A 17,915-nucleotide genomic window follows, 5' to 3' on the forward strand; every position below is an offset into this window, starting at 1 on the left:
CACGGGGGATGGTACATTATGGTATTAATTATTCTACAGTGGAATGCAAGAAGTCTCATCATCAATGGTAAAGAATTTTAAAAAATTGTCTCAAACTTACAGGATAAACCTAATATAATATACGTACAGGAAACATGGCTAAGACCTCAGTGGGATTTTATAATACAGGGTTATACAGCAATTAGGAATGACAGGATGACTGGGAAAGGTGGTGGTGTGGCACCATTTGTGCGAAATGGTACTAGGTATAATCTGATAAATTTAGGAAAAGAACACGAATCAATAGTAATCAAGATCTGGACAGAAATGATTAAATAACTAGAAGTAATTATTATAATCCATGTAATAGAATGTGCCTCGATACACTGAATACTGTGGGTGGGCAAATACAGGGTAAAGTGATATGGTGTGGAGTCTTCAATGCGCATAGTGTACTGTGGGGGAGTAAGAGAATGGATGCAAATGGATTAATCATAGAGGAATTTATAAAGGACAAGGGATTAGTATGTATGAATGATGGGAGAGGTACTAGGTATAACAGTATTCAAAAAACAGAAAGTGCAATCGATTTAACGTTGGTATCAAATGGACTTGTGGGTGTTACAACATGGGAGGTGTATAGTAAGTCACCAATGGGCAGTGATCATTATCCTATAAGAGTCAAGTTTGGAATAGAAGTACAACAAAAAGAGGAGATAAAGATATCAAGATGGAAATTAGACAAAGCCAATTCGGAAACCTTTAAAGCACAGAGTGAGGACAGATGTGAACATTTACTTAAAGAAGATACTGTATGTCAAATGGGAATGAATTCAATAAAAAAAAAAAAGAAATGGTTGCAGTCATTATACAGTCAGCAGAGGAAACAATAACAAAGGGATCAGGGAACAGAAGTTAAAAGAGTACCATGGTGGGATGAAAATTATATGCAAGCTGTAAAAAGAAGGAATAGGGCATTTAGACAGTTAAAGAAACACCATTCTTTAGAAACATTAATTCAGTACAAAAGATCACAGGCAAAGCAGAGCTTTTGGCAGAAACATTAGTGAAAATTCACAGTTCAGAAAATTTATCAGCAAGAGCTAGGCAGTGTAGGGACAACACTCTAGCGCAGAATCCAGGTGTAAATGTAAGGAAAACTACGTCAAGAGAAAGTGTAGACTTACCTTTTAGTTTGTTTGAGTTAAAGAGGGCCATTTTAAATACACAACAATCATCACCAGGAAAAGATGACATTTGTTACAGTGTGTTAGCGCTTATGGAAGACAGCACACTCCTTGCAGTATTAAAGTTGTTTAATAAAGTTTTTGACACAGGGAAAATTCCAGTGGCATGGAAACAGTCAATCATAATGCCAATTTTGAAACCTGTGAAAGACCCATCAGTCCCCTCAAACTATAGACCAATAGCACTTACATCACAATTAGGGAAAACTATGGAGCGAATAGTAACTGAGAGAGTGACATATTTTCTAGAGAGTAGAGACCTTTTTCTCCTTTTCAAAGTGGTTTTAGCAAAGGTAGAAATACAATGGACCCTAGAGTCCGAAATTAGGAAAGCCCAAACAAATAAGGAAATAGTGGTAGCAGTCTTTTGCGATGTAGAAAAAGCATACGATATGTTGTGGAAGGAAGGACTGCTTATTAAATTAAGTAAGTTAGGTGTGGGCAGCAGTTTATATAACTGGGTGCTGGACTTCCTATTTGGCTGGACAATAGAGGTAAGGGTAGGTACAGAATACTTAAAAGTATATCAAGTAGGGAATGAAACCCCACAGGGCAGTGTTTGCAGTCCAGTGCTATTTAACATCATGATTAATTATATTTTTGAGCAAGTTGATAAAGATATAGGGAAATCGCTGTATGCAGATGATGGGGCTTTATGGATAAGGGGGAGGAATCTAAAATATATAGAGAAGAAAATGCAGGCTGCAATTGAGATGGTGGAACAGCGGGCAAATAAATGGGCTTTTAAGTTATCTATAGCAAGTACGCAAGTGATATGTTTTTCTAGACGCCATAAGGCAGTATCCTTGAAATTATATGGCCAAACACTTGAACAGGTCAATGTGATCAGATTTCTCAGGGTATTGTTAGATGAAAAGCTGACCTGGAAGCACCACATTGATAAAGGACAAGTGCAAAAAAGTCAAGACTGGGGAGCAACCAGAGCATCATTGTTGAATATATACCAGGCCCTTATGAGAGCTACATTAGACTATGTGTGTATAGCTTATATGTCAGCAGCAGAAATTCACCTTAATAAACTGGATGTGGAGCAGGCACAAGGACTAAGAATTTGCAGTGGAGCACTTAAAACATCTCCAGTAGCTGCTATACAAGTTGAAATGGGGGAAATGCCATTACGGATAAGAAGAGTGAAATATATGCTGGCATACTGGATTAATCTGAATGGGCATAATAGCTCACACCCTACAAAGAACATCCTGGAGGACTGTTGGGAGCACAATAAAACCAATTTTAGAAGCTTTGGATGGATGGGAAATATAAAAGCAGAAAACTAAGGTTTGTGTAACATACAATACAGTCCGAAAGTTCCATCTTCAGTTATTCCTCCATGGTTATTTGCGATGCCATCAGTAGATTTAAATATACTGCAACAACTGAGGAATAAATCCAAACAGGTACCTGCTGGGAGGGTAGCACAAAATTACATTGAACAGCACTTTGTAGATAAGCTGATATTATTTACAGATGGCTCAAAAGACCCAGAGACTGGACGTACAGGAGTGGCAGTTTTCATCCCACAGTACATGGTAGCAATTAAGGAAAGAACTACAGATCATCTATCAGTATATGCAGTTGAGGTTATAGCTATTTTAATAGCTTTGCAGTGGTTAGAAGAAAACAACATTAATAATGCTCTAATTGCATCTGATAGTTGGGCAGTACTCACAAGCATTAGATCCGTGAAATTATGCAGACAAGATCTTCTATTTGAAATTCATCATTTAATATACAAACTACACAATAAGGGTCTGACGGTTTGCTTTGCTTGGGTTCCTGCTCATGTAGGAGTAGAAGGAAATGAGGCTGTTGATTAACTAGCCAAGTAATCACTCAAATTGCAAACAGTAAACATGAAAATTCTGCTGAGTAAAGCTGAAGGCAAAACAATTATAAAGAGTCAAATGGGGAAAATATGGCAAAAGTACTGGGACATATACGATACAGGCAGACATCTCTATAATATCCAGAATCATGTTGGTTTTGGATGGAGGCTGGGCAGGAACCGAAAGGAAGAGGCAGTCATTACCCGTCTCAGGATTGGACATACTGGATTTAATCAGACACTTCATAAAATAGGTAAACACCCAACTGGTAGATGTGCACACTGTGGTCACCCTGAATCTGTTCAGCATTTGCTGCAGGAATGTAGGAGATATGATGAGGAAAGGAAAGAACTAATATCATTTTTAAAGAAAGCTTAGCTAAATGTCATTATAGGAAACCTTCTGGGAGAGGCATCATGGGGAATATACAGTCACCTAATTGAGTATCTGAAGTAAACAGGGCTAATAGAAAGAATTTAGGCCTGTTTTCTCTCATCTTTCTTTTCCTGCTAATCTGCTGTTCCCCACTCCAGTCCGGTAGGTGGCGGTAATGCCCCTGCAAGCTGGTTTGCCAACCACCAATCAAACCAAAAGAGGAAGAAGAAGAAGAAGAAGAAGAAGAAGAAGAAGAAGTTGTCCCGTGCCTGGAGTGGCCCTGAGTTCAAGTAAGATCATTATATGAAAAACAGAAACACTGACTGAAGGATTGTGTCCTCGGAACAGACATCAAATCATCTCTAGATCTCAGACGAGGTTAGATATGCACGTTTTAATCTGAAGATATAGTAATATTGTCAGTTTATCGTATGCTAATGGTGTTTTCGGATGTTGCTGTTTTGCGCTTTAACAGGGTTAAGTTTTAATTCTGGCTTTTGCCTTCTATTTATAATTATTTTTTCATGTAATAGCACTTTGCAGTGGTGTGTTAGTTTTGTTATTGAGTTTAATTATGAAGTTCACGAGCTTAGCGCTCACGGATCTGAGATCAGTTATGACTGACATGACAGTTTGTTTCTTCGTCTTTTTCACTGTTCTGTGTTCACGTGGAAACAAAACATAAAACAGTGCCTTTACACACCAGTAAAATTAACCGAACTGACTGTTAATTATTACTGAAATCTCCATATAACTTTAGCCTGGTCATTCATATGAGACATGGTTTTATTTAAGGGTTCAATCTTACGTAAATAACTTTAACCGGCCAAATATAACCACACTAGTGCTTTAGATTCACTGTGGTTGTAAGTAAAACGAAACTGAGCTGTTAAAGTGTATGTTTGACTGAATGGTAACATAAGCAGTTTGCCAGCTGAGATACATTGTGTCAGTATGTTGTTTCTGTGTTTAATAGATGTGTAAGGGTATTAATTAAATGTTTTCTTATGTTAGTCACCAACTGTTAGCTTGCCATAACTAAAGAATGAATGTAATTCGTATTCAGTTCTAGGCTGTAACTATAAAGTGCACACTCATACATACAGTTGAAGTCAGAAGTTTACATGCACTTTGGCTGAGGTCATAAACAAATTTTTTCACCACTCCACAGATTTCATATGATCAAACTATAGTTTTGGCAAGTTGTTTAGGACATCTACTTTGTGAATGACAGTTGTTTACAGACAGATTGGAGATGTACCTGTGGATGTATTTTAAGGCCTACCTTTAAACTCAGTGCCTCTTTGCTTGACATCATGGGAAAATCAAAAGAAATCAGACAAGACCCCTGTGAACCTCCACAAGTCTGGTTCATCCTTGGGAGCAATTTACAAAGGCCTGAAGGTACCACGTTCATCTGTACAAACAATAGTACACAAGTATAAAAATCATGGGACCACGCAGCCATCATACCGCTCAGGAAGGAGATGCATTCTGTCTCATAGAGATGAACGTAGTTTGGTGTGAAAAGTGCAAATCAATCCCAGAACAACAGCAAAGGACCTTGTGAAGATGCTGGAGGAAACGGGTTGACAAGTATCTATATCCACAGTAAAACGAGTCCTATATCGACAACCTGAAAGGCTGCTCGGCAAGGAAGAAGCCACTGCTCCAAAACTGCCATAAAAAAGCCAGACTACAGTTTACAAGCGCACATGGGGACAAAGATCTTTTTTTTTTTAATTATTATTATTATTATTTAAAAAAAAAATTATTGATTCCATTCAACAAATTAAATAAACATAAGATAAAATGTGGAATCATATTATATAATATTAAACCTTTCCCCCTGAACATTTCCCCCCTTAAAATAAAGTAGTGATCCTAACTGACCTAAGACAGGGAATGTTTTCTACAATTAAATGTCAGGAATTGTGAAAAACGGAGTTTAAATGTATTTGGCTAAGTTTTATGTAAACTGTAGATTAGCAATGTGATTTGTGTTGTTTAACGTCATGTCGTTTTATCTGGTCATCTAATCCTCACTATGCATGCTGAAAGGTGACATTTATACTGCTCTGAGTACTTGTATCAAAGATACACGGCAGCTGTAAAGAAAAACGGCACATGTGCCTGGAGCCTTGAGATTTATTCTGTTAGTATTGGCAGCATAAACTCAACTGCATAGTATGTATTCTGACCAAATGTTTCTCTGTCCTCAGTATTTTCTGGCACTGACACACTTCCTGCTCAAGTTTGCCCCGCCCATTTTCTAGAGAGAGAGAGACACCCGTCCAGGGCCAGTGGAGTAACCAGCAGTCATGTCGTACGGAAGAACAGAGCGCGTCCCACCAAAGGACTTCAGCAGTCTCATCCAAATGTGCAGCTCCAACATTCAAAAGATCACCCAGAATAGTGAGTTTCTGCACATCAGTGGATTGGTGCTCTTTAGTTCTGTCACAGGAATCTGAAAGTGCTAGTCAGCTGCCATTAATTATTAGTGCTTATTGATAAGGTACTAAAGGCAAGCATAACTGTTATGATGGCTCATACCCAAACTCTAAAGATTTAACATAAGTGTGTAATGCGTTGTGCATGTTGTGCTATGGGCATGAACGCTACCGGAAAACCTGTGTCCGGAAAACATGCTATCGACAAACAGATATTGTTTATACTGTAAAGTATTAATATATCATGATTGAATTTTTTTTTACTATTATGCTAATGTTATTAAAAAAAGATCACTGTGTCCGGACAGGTTTTCTTTACTGTATTACAATAATGGTAATATATATATATATATATAATCTTTAAGGGAATATTATGGGTCCAATACAAGTTAAAGGGATAGTTCATTTATGATTTATTGCACTAAAATCTTAAAACGTATGATGTTTACGTCTTGAGGCTATACTTTTGAATCATTGTGTATTTTAACGTTTATGGACTGGCCCCATTCACTTCCATTGTAAGTGCCTTACTGTTACCACAGTATTTTAATGGTTTTTACATAAAGGAAGGACGAGTCAAAATAATGTTTTGTGGAAATCAATATTATGCCACAAATACTGTTAATAGAGCTAAACTTGTATTGAACCTGGAATATTCCTTTAAATCTTAATGGTCCTAAAAATAGGCTCCGTTTTCTTTACCCAAAATCTAATTTCTTATTTTTACCTTTTGATTTTGGGGTGAAATATGACCCACGCACTTCTTTGTGAGTTTTACCCACAATGTCTACTGTGAGAGAGCTGAATTGACTTGCTATTTTGCATTTTTTTTTCCCTTAGCGGCTCAAATCAAGAGCATGGTAAACCAACTTGGAACAAAACAAGACACCAGTGACCTGCGGGAAAGACTGTGAGTGTGTTTTGCTCTTCATTTATTTCCAGCATTTGCTCTTGTATTCTAAATTGTGTGATTTGTTTACAGTCAGCAGGTGCAACACTACACAAATCAGCTGGCCAAGGAGACCAACAAACACCTGAAAGACCTCGGCTCACTCTCTCTACCCTTCGCCCTGTCTGAACAGGTGTGTATTTGTGCAAGCTCAGCACATTAAGAGCTTCAAAAAGGACATAAAGGCAATTCATACGACTCAAATGGTTTAATCCGTGTTATCTGAAGTGATACGATTGGTTTTGGGTGAGAAACAGACCTAATTCAAGTCCTTATTCAATATAATTTGACATGATGATGAGAGAATTATGAGAGAATTATAATTTTTGGGTGAACTATTCCTTTAAGTTTTTTTAACAGTGTTTATCTGAACTTCAGTTCCCTGGTCTCGCTTTGTAACCATCCAAGAAATGTGTTTAGGATGAGGAACTGAAATCGAGAAAGGGGAAAATAGTTTTATGCTAGTGTTACATATTGTAGTGTGTCACAACTGTCTTGTCTAAATCTTTGATTTTCTTTTCTACATAGAGACAGCAGAAGATCCAGAAGGACCGGCTGATGAACGATTTCTCTGCTGCTCTCAACAACTTCCAGGCGGTGCAGCGTCGAGCCGCAGAGAAAGAGAAAGAGTCTGTGGCCAGAGCTCGAGCAGGGTCTCGCCTCTCAGTAAGATACACTTATGGATCCCTTGTCAATAACTTATTACACTATTAGGGGGTAATTGGGGATTGATTCCGATTCACAAGCTTTCGATTCAATTATGATTTCAATTCAGTGTTGATTCATATGGGTATATTTCAATAATTTTGTTACATGATTAGTGCTTACATGCATAATTTGTACTATTTACAAGTATTTTCATTAAGGATGCACAGATGTATCAGTTGCCGATATTGGCCAGTTACTGACCAAATTAAAATCCTCGGCATATCGGTAATTAGCATGAAAACGTCGATATATGAAAAACCGATGGATAATTTACAATTAAGTAGTAACACACTTTGTAAAAACTCTGTGAATTTAAATGCACAAATCAGAAATAATAATAGCCACTATAAGTTGAAGGGTTGGCACTTCCAAGAACATTTGATATTTAATTTTCATTCCTTCACGTTGCACACGTTAATGCAGATAAAAACGGTATAAACGGACGTGACGGTTGTGAAAGCGGCACTTACCTATAGGCTACACACTGCGTAAAACCATCCAAAATGCTTTGAAGACAGCAAACTTTGACTTCTGAGATATAGAAAATTATATATGTGCAGTATATGTTGGAAATTAGATATATTGGAAATTATTTATTATTAGAAAAGTACAAAAAGCTTTTGTACCTCTTTTTACATTTTTAAAGCATAAGTCCTAAGGAACACGGTGATCTGATGACAAAATAAGGTCTGTGGCAAAATATCGGTATCGGTATCAGCTAAAAATTGTCTTATCAGTACATCCCTAATTTTTCATTGATTTGTTGAACACGCGCTAAATACCAGTACTGTCTCTTTAAGAAAACTGGCTTTTCTGTAAAGAGCATCAGTAAATGAGCGCATATTAACAATTGGGACTTCTTTACTTCATCCGTGCTCTGCGTGATTAGAATTAAATGATTATTTGCTGTTGTTTTTGATCAGCAATTAACTGTAAAGAACAGAAAGGATATTAAAAGAGGCATTATTTAATGACAAATGGATTGCGTGGATCTCGTTGACACATTATAAAAAAACGAGTCAAACCAAACTTTTACTCTCAACACGCAGTGAAAGGATGCTGAACGTCTGTACTACTCAATCACTGGTGAGTGAAATCTGAACATTTATCAGCCAGTGGCAAATCACAGACATTTTTAGTCACATAGCGTGAAATTTGGTTGCAAATGAGAGTGATTTGCCCTCATTGAGGTAGAGGGTTGTGCATAGAGTAAAAGATCGATCTTGGGATTTATGAATTGAGAACGTTCAAATGAAGATTGCGATGTATCGGACCATCAATATTTTTACCCAGGTCTAGTCAGGAGACAAGACTTTTGTTGTAAATTTTATTTACATTTTTTCAAGATGATTTTGTTGCTCACACTTCTGCATTTGTTCTCCACACACACAGATGTAAAGATACATTTATACCTAAGCTTCACTTCTCTTTTCTTTGAGAATCAACTATGTATAATTTCTCTGAGACACTTTCAGTATGTTCTAGTTAAATGTTCACAGCAGTAGTTACAACTAGTTAAGATCTGAAGATATGGTTAATGCAAAACACAGATGTTTACCCAAATCAGCATGAAAAGATAACTTTTTTAAGAAAACTGTTCTTAAAAACACATGCGTCAGAGCTATGTTAGGCATCTAAAGAATATCAGGAAACTTTAAAGGTGCATTCAGTAATGTTATGTCATCTTGGACTTATAATGGCTCCTATGAGTGTGAATGCAGCATCATTTAAAATCAATCGTTATCAATGTCATTGTAGAAATTCACTATTCACAGTCAGCCATGATTACTTTAATCAATGAGAGAAAGTGTCAAATAACAGGACGGTTACTGAGATTAAGTGAGTAGTATTCGGCTGGTCATGTGATTCTAACATGGCAGCCCCCATGTGTGGACCCTCTCCATGTAGAATAAAACAGCTTTTATAAGGTTACGGATGTGACTGGAGCTTTTATGTGAGTGCTCATGATTTTATACATACATTTAAATGTCTCTAGGAGTAAAACTTTTTTTAATGAGGAAAAAAATTACTGAGTGCACCTTGAAGGTCAACATGAGATCAAAATTAACTTTAAATTTACTTTCTCAATATACGTTAATGGTCTTACTGTGCATGATTCATCAGTGCATATTATTCTAAAGATTTTTATCAAAATGTTATCTCTGCCTCTGAAAGGAATTTTCTTCTCATGTAACCAAAAATAACAAACCCTTTAAGCTCTGATTTCCTGTTTCAGTGGCATACCCTAAAATGAATGACTTATAACTCGACAAAAAAAATAAAAATAAAATAAACACAACAAAGTGGGTCAAGTGTTTGGTATCATTGTAAAGCAAACTTTTCAGTGATATAGGTTATGATAAATTCTGAGACTCCTAAGAAACTGCTGAAAAATCTCAAACACATACAAAATAACACAATATCAGATTTGACATTATATACCTCTGGGTGTTAATAAGGTGGCTGTGAACAACTGCTTTTGTTTTGTTCCCAATCATGTCACCTGTAACTGAGTAAAATTATGTGATGATACGACAAAGCAAGCAAAAGTTAAAGGATTAAAAAAATAATTTATCCTAATGTACAAAAAAAGTGTGCAAAAGCCTCTCCAAACAAATAAAACATAATTGTACATAACAACTAATAACACATGCAAACACAACAATGACTAAAAGTTTGCATAGCATGCAGATATGATTTTAGTAATAAGATTTTGCAGAATGAGTGCCATTTAACTCAATGAGTCTGTATAATTATAATTATATTTTGACAGGGTCAAAACTTGAAGGGTTAATCAGTAAAATCATAGCGTAATAAACACAGTCGAATCAAATACTGATCACTAATATAAACCCTACATTATTTCCCACCGAACCCCACTATTATGTTTCCCTTGGAAATGTGTGACATTTCGGAAGTTAAACACTTTGTTAAAATGTGCGCCTGTATTGAATTTAATGTTAAGAAACCTTGTATAGTGGATTTTGATTTGTGATTTACTGCAGGCTGAAGATGGAGGTCATGATGAGCAGCTGGTGTCCCTTGATAAGTGAGTAAAGTTTTAGATAATATTTTTAAGAGTTTGAATTCATTCAGTGCTGCGAGATCAAAATTGAGCACAGGGTAAACAGATTTGCGTGTGTTTACAGTAATGATGATTGGGGGAAGATGACCACACAGACAGAAGATATGGCCATAACAGAAGAAGATCTGGAGCTCATTAAAGAAAGAGAAACTGCCATTCAACAACTTGAGGTTTGATTCCACTACACTTCCTGTTGCACATGCCCACACACTTTTACTCAGTTTTTTTTTTCTTTTTGTCTAATTCGTGTTTCATAACGGCTGTGTTTGAGATTAAAATTAATGCATCACATACAGTGGCAAGAAAAAGTATGTGAACCCTTTACCCTCGAGAGAGCCATTCACACCAGACATCCTAAGAATATGGCTGAGCTGAAGCAGTTCTGTAAGGAAGAATGGTCCAAAATTCCTTCTGAACGTTGTGCAGGTCTAATCCACAGTTACCGGAAACGCTTGGTTGAGGTTATTGCTGCCAAAGGAGGATCGGCCAGTTCTTAAATCCTTGGGTCCACTTATTTTTTCCACAGCACGGTTAATGTTTAATGGGATGTGTTCAATAAAGACATGAAAGATTATAATTGTTTGTGTGTTGTTAGATTAAGCATATTGTGCTTTGTCTATACTTGTGACTTTAATGAAGATTAGATCAAATTTTATGAGATCACAATTAATGCAGAAAATCAGCTAATTCCAATGGGTTCACATACTTTTTCTTGCCACTGTATATGCAAACTAACTCCTTACTGGAAGTACCGAAAAGCAGTTAAATATGTTTTATATTTCACCACTCGTAGGATCGTAAAAAACACGGTTCTGATTGTGGTCAGTAGCTGTTACATGAAGTGCAATTTTATGTTTTTGTGCAGTCATGAGTGCTTTTGCTAAATTTTTCTGCGGTGTGTGGTTGCAGTCAGACATTTTGGATGTGAATCAGATTTTCAAGGATCTTGCTGTGATGATCCACGATCAGGGTGAAATGATAGGTAAGTACAGTCTGATTATAAACTAACAGCATATAGTGATAGAACTGTTTGGGATTTCCACACCACTGCAACTTCCAAGGAATGTTCCAGATTCAAAACAACTGAAGTTCTATTGACGGCATCTGTGACGTGCTTTAACTTGTCCCTCAGTTAATTTAAAACAAGCTAATATTTTAAAACAAGTAATGCTTTGACAGTTGAAGTGCAATTGTACCAGAGGGTTTAAATGCACAAAAAAGGAAGCTTGTACACGATGTTTGTTATTTGATTTGTAAACTTGTCTAAATTGTCCTTTTATCAGTGCAACTACTGTTCTAGGCGAATGAACCTCTGGCTACCGATGTAATTTATGTGATTACAGACAGCATAGAGGCTAATGTGGAGAGTGCAGAGGTGCATGTGGAGAGAGGAGCAGAGCAGCTCCAGAGAGCAGCTCACTATCAGGTGAGAGCTTCAGCATTACACACACACACACTAGAGCATGTACACTTGGAGGTCAAAGCAGCAAAACACACAGGTTTAGTACTATCTCAGTTAATTATTTCAAAGCCTAGGGGGCTGGGTATCGCAAGATATATAATGATTCAATATATGGCAATGCATCAGGATATCATAATTGGTTCGTGGTTGAAACTACCACGAATGTGCCGGATCAGTTTCAGTCCCTTTCGCACTGATTGTGTCACATGTCTAGTACAACAACTCATAGAAATGGCTTTTGAGTTTTCATTTAGATGACCAGCTTCTTCATTCATTGAATGGTAAGATATTACATGACTGCACAAATAAAACAATATATTAATACAAGTATCTAAAGTAAAGTGGCAAGAAAAAGTATATGAACCCTTTGGAATTACCTGCATTTTTGCATTTATTATTCCTAAAATGTGGTCTGCTCATCCTAATATTAGATAAACACAGTCTGCTTTAAGTAATGACAAACAAATAATCTGACTTGTTCTTCACATTTACATTCTCAGTCTAGGGTTAAAAAAGGATGTGAACTTCTAGGCTAACGACTTCCATAAAGCTAATTGGAGGCAGGTGTTTCAGTCAATGAGCTTAGATTGTAGGTGTGGATTGTAGAGATGCGTTGCCTTATAAAAACAGCACAGTCTTGGTACTGAGTCTGAACTTCTAAAGAAGCATGTGAACCATGTCCCGATCAAAACACATTACAGAGGATCTTTGAATAAGAATTGTAGAAATGCATGAAGCTGGAATAGGCTACAAAACAATTTCTAAAGACCTGGATGTTCAACAATCCACAGTACGAAAAAATGTCTACAAATGGAGGAAATTCAGCACTGTTGCTAGTTTGCCTGGGAGTGGGTGCCCTGCAAAAATTTAACTTTTTGGCAGAAACCAAGAAAACTATATTTGGAGGAAAAAGTGTGCTGCATCATCAAAACCTTGTCCCAACTGTGAAGCATGGTGGAGGAAGCATCATGGTTTGGGACTGCTGTGCTGCATCAGGGCCTGGACAGCTTGCAATCATTGAGGGAACGATAAATTTAAAATTGTAGTAAGAGATTGTACAGGAGAATGTCTGGGTAGCGGCACGTCATCTGAAACTTAAAAGAGGTTGGGCAATGCAACAACACAATGACCCAAAACACACAAGCAAATCAACAACAGAATGGCTAAAGAGGGAGAAAATTTGTGTCTCGGAATGGCCAAGTCAGAGTCCAGACCTTAACCCTATTGAGATGTTGTGGCATGACCTGAAGAGAGCTGTTCATGCAAGAAATGTACAGTCATCCAGGTATTATCTGGTCACATACACGGAACAACAATACCCAGACTCACTTATTATTATTCTCTGTGATTTTCACAAAGCCAACCTCACCTGTGAACTGCCAAAATACAGACAGCACATTACATTACAGCCCCACTAGAGACAGAAATATACTGGATCACTGCTACACAACATTAAAGGATGCATATCGCTCTGTTCCTAGAGCAGCTTTGAGACTCTCTGATCACTGTCTGGTTTATCTTCCAACCTACAGGCAGAAACTAAAATCAGCTAAACCTGTAGTAAAGACTGTAAAAAGATGGATCTATGAAGCAGAGCTGGAACTACAACCCTGCTTTGACTGCACTGATTGGAGTGTTTTTGAAGCTGCAGATGCCTATCTGGACGAGTTCACAGATACTGGAACATCATATATCAGTTCTGTGAGGATATGTGCATCTCTACAAGGACTTATTTAACATTCAGCAGTGACAAACCATGGTTTACAGCGAAACTCCGAGAGCTTTGTCATGCCAAAGAGGATGCTTACAGAAGCGGGGATAAAATCTTGTATAATCAGGCCAAAAACACATTGACTAAGGAAATTAAAGTGGCTAAAAGAAGCTACTCTGGGAAGCTGAAAAACAAGTTTTCAGAGGTTGTATGACCCTGCATCAGTGTGGAGAGGCCTGAAAGACATTACTAACTTCAAGACACCATCCCCCAACACTGTAGGGAATCAGCATCTGGCTGACGACTTGAATGTGTTTTACTGTAGATTTGAAAAGCCCAGTCTCACACCCCACACCCACTCTGAACTTCACTTCACACAAACACCAACATGAAGTCATTTGAGAGATGGGTGTTGGCCCACCTAAGGACATCACTGGACCCTTTCTTGATCCCCTTCAATTTGCTTATAGAGCAAACAGATCTGTGGATGATGCAGTCAACATGGGATTGCATCATATCCTGCAACATCTGGACAGGCCAGGGACATATGCAAGGATCCTTTTTGTGGACTTCAGTTTGGCTTTCAACACCATCAACCCAGATCTCCTATGGAATAAATTAACCCAGCTCTCTGTTCCCAAGTCTGTCTGTTAGGGGATTACCAGCTTTCTGATGGACAGGCAGCAGCTAGTGGGACTGGGGAAATTCAGTTCCAGCACCTGTACGATCAGCACTGGCATTCCCCCAGGAATGTGTGCTCTACCCACTACTCTTCTCCCTGTATACCAACGACTGCACTGCCAAGGACACCTCTGTCAAGCTCCTGAAGATTTCAGATGACACTACTGTCATCGGCCTCACCCAAGATGACGATGAGTCTGCATACAGAAGGGAGGTTGAATGGCTGGCTCACTGGTGCAGTCATAACAACTTGGAGCTCAACATGCTCAAAACAGTAGAGATGATTGTGGACTTTAGGAGGAACACCCCAACACTGACCCCGCTCACCATTCTAAACAGCACTGTGGAAGCAGTGGAGTCATTCAGGTTCCTGGGCACTACCATCTCACAGGACCTGAAGTGGGAGACCCAATTTGACTCCATTGTGAAAAAGGCTCAGCAGAGGTTGTACTTCCTTCGCCAGTTGAGGAAGTTCAACCTGCCACAGGTGCTGCTAATCCAGTTCTACTCCGCAGTCATTGAGTCTGTCCTCTGCACTTCATTAACTGTCTGGTTTGGTTCAGCTACGAAATCGGACATCAGAAGACCACAAAGGACAGTTCGGATGGGTGAGCGGATTATTGGTTGCCCCCTGCCCCCCTGTACAATTCCAGAGTGAGGAAAAGGGCTGGAAAAATCACTCTGGACCCCACTCACCCTGCCCACTACCTCTATGAACTGTTACCTTCTGGCTGGTGCTACAGAGCTCTGAGCATCAGAACCGTCAGGCACAGGAACAGTTTTTTCCCTCAGGCTATCCATCTCATGAATATTTAAAACTGCCCCATTGTGTAAAATTACGTGCAATACACAGCTTTGTCAATTATATTTATTTAACATATCCTGCCTTTTCTGCATTACATTCCCTTGCACTGTATATATCTGATTAGTATTTATATATTTTGTCATGTATTTCTATATATACTTATTTTCTATTGGCTTTTTTTTAAAAACAATTTTTTATTATTATCTATGTCTTGTTGCTGTATTGTTTGTGCACTGGTAGCTTCTGTTACCAAGAAAAATTCCTTGTCTGTGTAAGTGTATTTGGCAATAAAGCTCATCCTTATTCTGATATAAACACAGACAGATTCCTCTTATGAAACTTCTTGCCAAATAAGTATGGTAACTTATTTACTACTTACCAAATAAAGTAGTAAATAACTTAACTACTTGGCAAATAAATAAATAGACATGAAATATTCATCTGAGTTGAAATTATTTTATGTGAGAAGAGACCTTGGATTGATTAGAGAGACATAAATTAGCCCCACAATGTAGGAAATAGGTCGACTGGGTCAGTGGTCAATAATACAACAGCATTTGACCATAAAATGCCTTGATTGGCTGATCAGAATTAAGTATTCCAGAGATCCATTGAATAGTGTGTAGGAAGATGGCAGATACTAAAATATTTATGGCAAACATATGACTGTTTTATGATGCTCAATATTCTGTGCCCTTTACTCTACTGCAGCAAAAGTCCCGTAAGAAGATGTGCATCCTGGCACTGGGCCTCTCCCTATTGCTCGTCATCATCGGCATCATCATCTGGCAAGCCTCCAAGTGAAGAACCTTCCTCAAAACGCCCTTCTTTCACTTTATTTAATTTATTTTCTCGCTTACAAACCCAGTGCCATCCACTTGGGGAGGAAGATCAGAGGCTCTCACAGCACCTGTAGATCTGTCAGTGTAAGTTTGCAGGGGTAGATGCAGTATGATGTGGCTAAACAGAATGTAACATTCCTCAGTCCCTTCCCCCATGACCTTTAATTCAGAATGAAAGAGGATGAGCTCGCGAATGGGCGGGAAAAAATAATTAAGTAATCTAAGATTTGATTTTGATTCTTGTGGTGTATTTGTGGCATTAACACTACATTTCGAAGTAAAAGCAGGTTATTTCATGTTGATAAGTTCATTGTACAGAGATAAGGTGTAAAAATGGCACTTTGATGGGTGGAAGCTTTTTTTCTTACATCTTATTGTAATATAATTTTGGCTTTGGGGAGATGTCTTGTGAACTGTACATTTCAGCTCCTTTAAAGTTTTCAAGTTTGCCACACTCCAATAAGTTAAAGATAAAATGCTTAGATGAGCTGCAAAATCAGTCGCACATTTTCAACTTGACAACATTTGTTGTTGATACCGTATAACAGCAGACCAGTGGTAAAATATGAAGCAGCAATGATACCTAATGCACAAGCTCAATTTTAAACATCTCTAAACAGATTCATTACTGTTTGCTTATCCCTTACATGTTGTTAACTCATGTTTATTATATAGGTCTATTATATGGTGATCATATTGCTGTAAATGTGTTGTATAAGAACTTGTAATCAATATGACTGAAACAGATTTGAATATTACAACATGAAAAATCTGCACAATGCATTAAAATGATGTAAAAAGAATTGCACCTGTACTTTTAAAACATGCTAAAATTATTTTCTTTTTTAAAAAATTGATTTATATGACTTCTATTTGAGTACATGAGTAAAAAAAAACAAAAAAAACCATGTCTTAACCATTTCTGCGTATATTGGATTCTCTCTTAAAAAAGATTCAAGCTACATTTAGCGGTGAAAGAAGCACTTAATGAGATCAATCAGGATATTGGAGCATTTGTTTTGGAACCTTGTGTGTTTTCTCCCTTAGTTCGGGTTGTTTAGGCATAACTGAATTTAGCAATCAGCTCTTTCTGGTTTCTGTTTATATACTGTATATACACCGATCAGCCACAACATTAAAACCACCTGCCTAATATTGTGTAGGTCCCCCTCGTGCCGCCAAAACAGCGCCAACCCGCATCTCAGAATAGCAGAATGGTTTGAGGAACGTGATGAAGGGTTCAAGGTGTTGCCCCTGGCCTCCAAATTCCCCAGATCTCAATCCGATTGAGCAACAAGTCCGATCCACGGCGGCTCCACCTCGCAACTTACAGGACTTGAAGGATCTGCTGCTAATGTCTTGGTGCCAGATACCACAGGACACCTTCAGGGGTCTTGTAGAGTCCATGCCTCGGCAGGTCAGTGCTGCATATTAGGCAAGCGGTCATAATGTTTTGGCTAATCAGTGTATATAGTATATACATCGATCAGCCACAACATTAAAACCATATGCCTAATAATGTGTAGGTCACCCTTGTGCCACCAAAACTGCGCCAACCCGCATCTCAGACTGGTATTCTGAGATGCTGTTCTTCTCACCACAATTATACAGAGCGGTTATCTGAGTTACCGTAGACTTTATCAGTTCAAACCAGTCTGGCCATTCTCTGTTGATCACTCTCATCAAAGCATGATTGTTGGTGCCAGATGGGCTATTAGAGTATTTCTGTAACTGCTGATCTCCAGGGATTTTTGGTGGCATGAGGGGGACCTAC

The 17,915-nt window shown here is 38.0% G+C and overlaps 1 protein-coding gene across 2 annotated transcripts; it reads left to right on the forward strand.

Moving 5' to 3' along the window:
* Nucleotides 1-3,675: 3,675 nt before the first annotated feature.
* LOC127425718 (syntaxin-12-like) lies at nt 3,676-16,944 on the forward strand. Of its 2 annotated transcripts, none has more exons than XM_051671981.1 (10): nt 3,676-3,826; nt 5,671-5,863; nt 6,739-6,808; nt 6,881-6,980; nt 7,376-7,513; nt 10,561-10,604; nt 10,705-10,810; nt 11,550-11,622; nt 11,984-12,066; nt 16,011-16,944. In XM_051671981.1, the coding sequence occupies exons 2-10, from the start codon at nt 5,770-5,772 to the stop codon at nt 16,101-16,103; spliced, it is 801 nt and encodes a 266-aa protein (XP_051527941.1). In that variant the 5' UTR covers nt 3,676-3,826; nt 5,671-5,769; the 3' UTR covers nt 16,104-16,944. The 2 variants fall into 2 exon arrangements, with proteins under 2 accessions (XP_051527941.1, XP_051527942.1); XM_051671982.1 differs by having other exon boundaries at nt 3,678-3,738.
* Nucleotides 16,945-17,915: the final 971 nt, after the last annotated feature.

Source organism: Myxocyprinus asiaticus, chromosome 34 (assembly GCF_019703515.2).
Source record: "Myxocyprinus asiaticus isolate MX2 ecotype Aquarium Trade chromosome 34, UBuf_Myxa_2, whole genome shotgun sequence".
Taxonomy (NCBI): Eukaryota; Metazoa; Chordata; class Actinopteri; order Cypriniformes; family Catostomidae; genus Myxocyprinus; species Myxocyprinus asiaticus.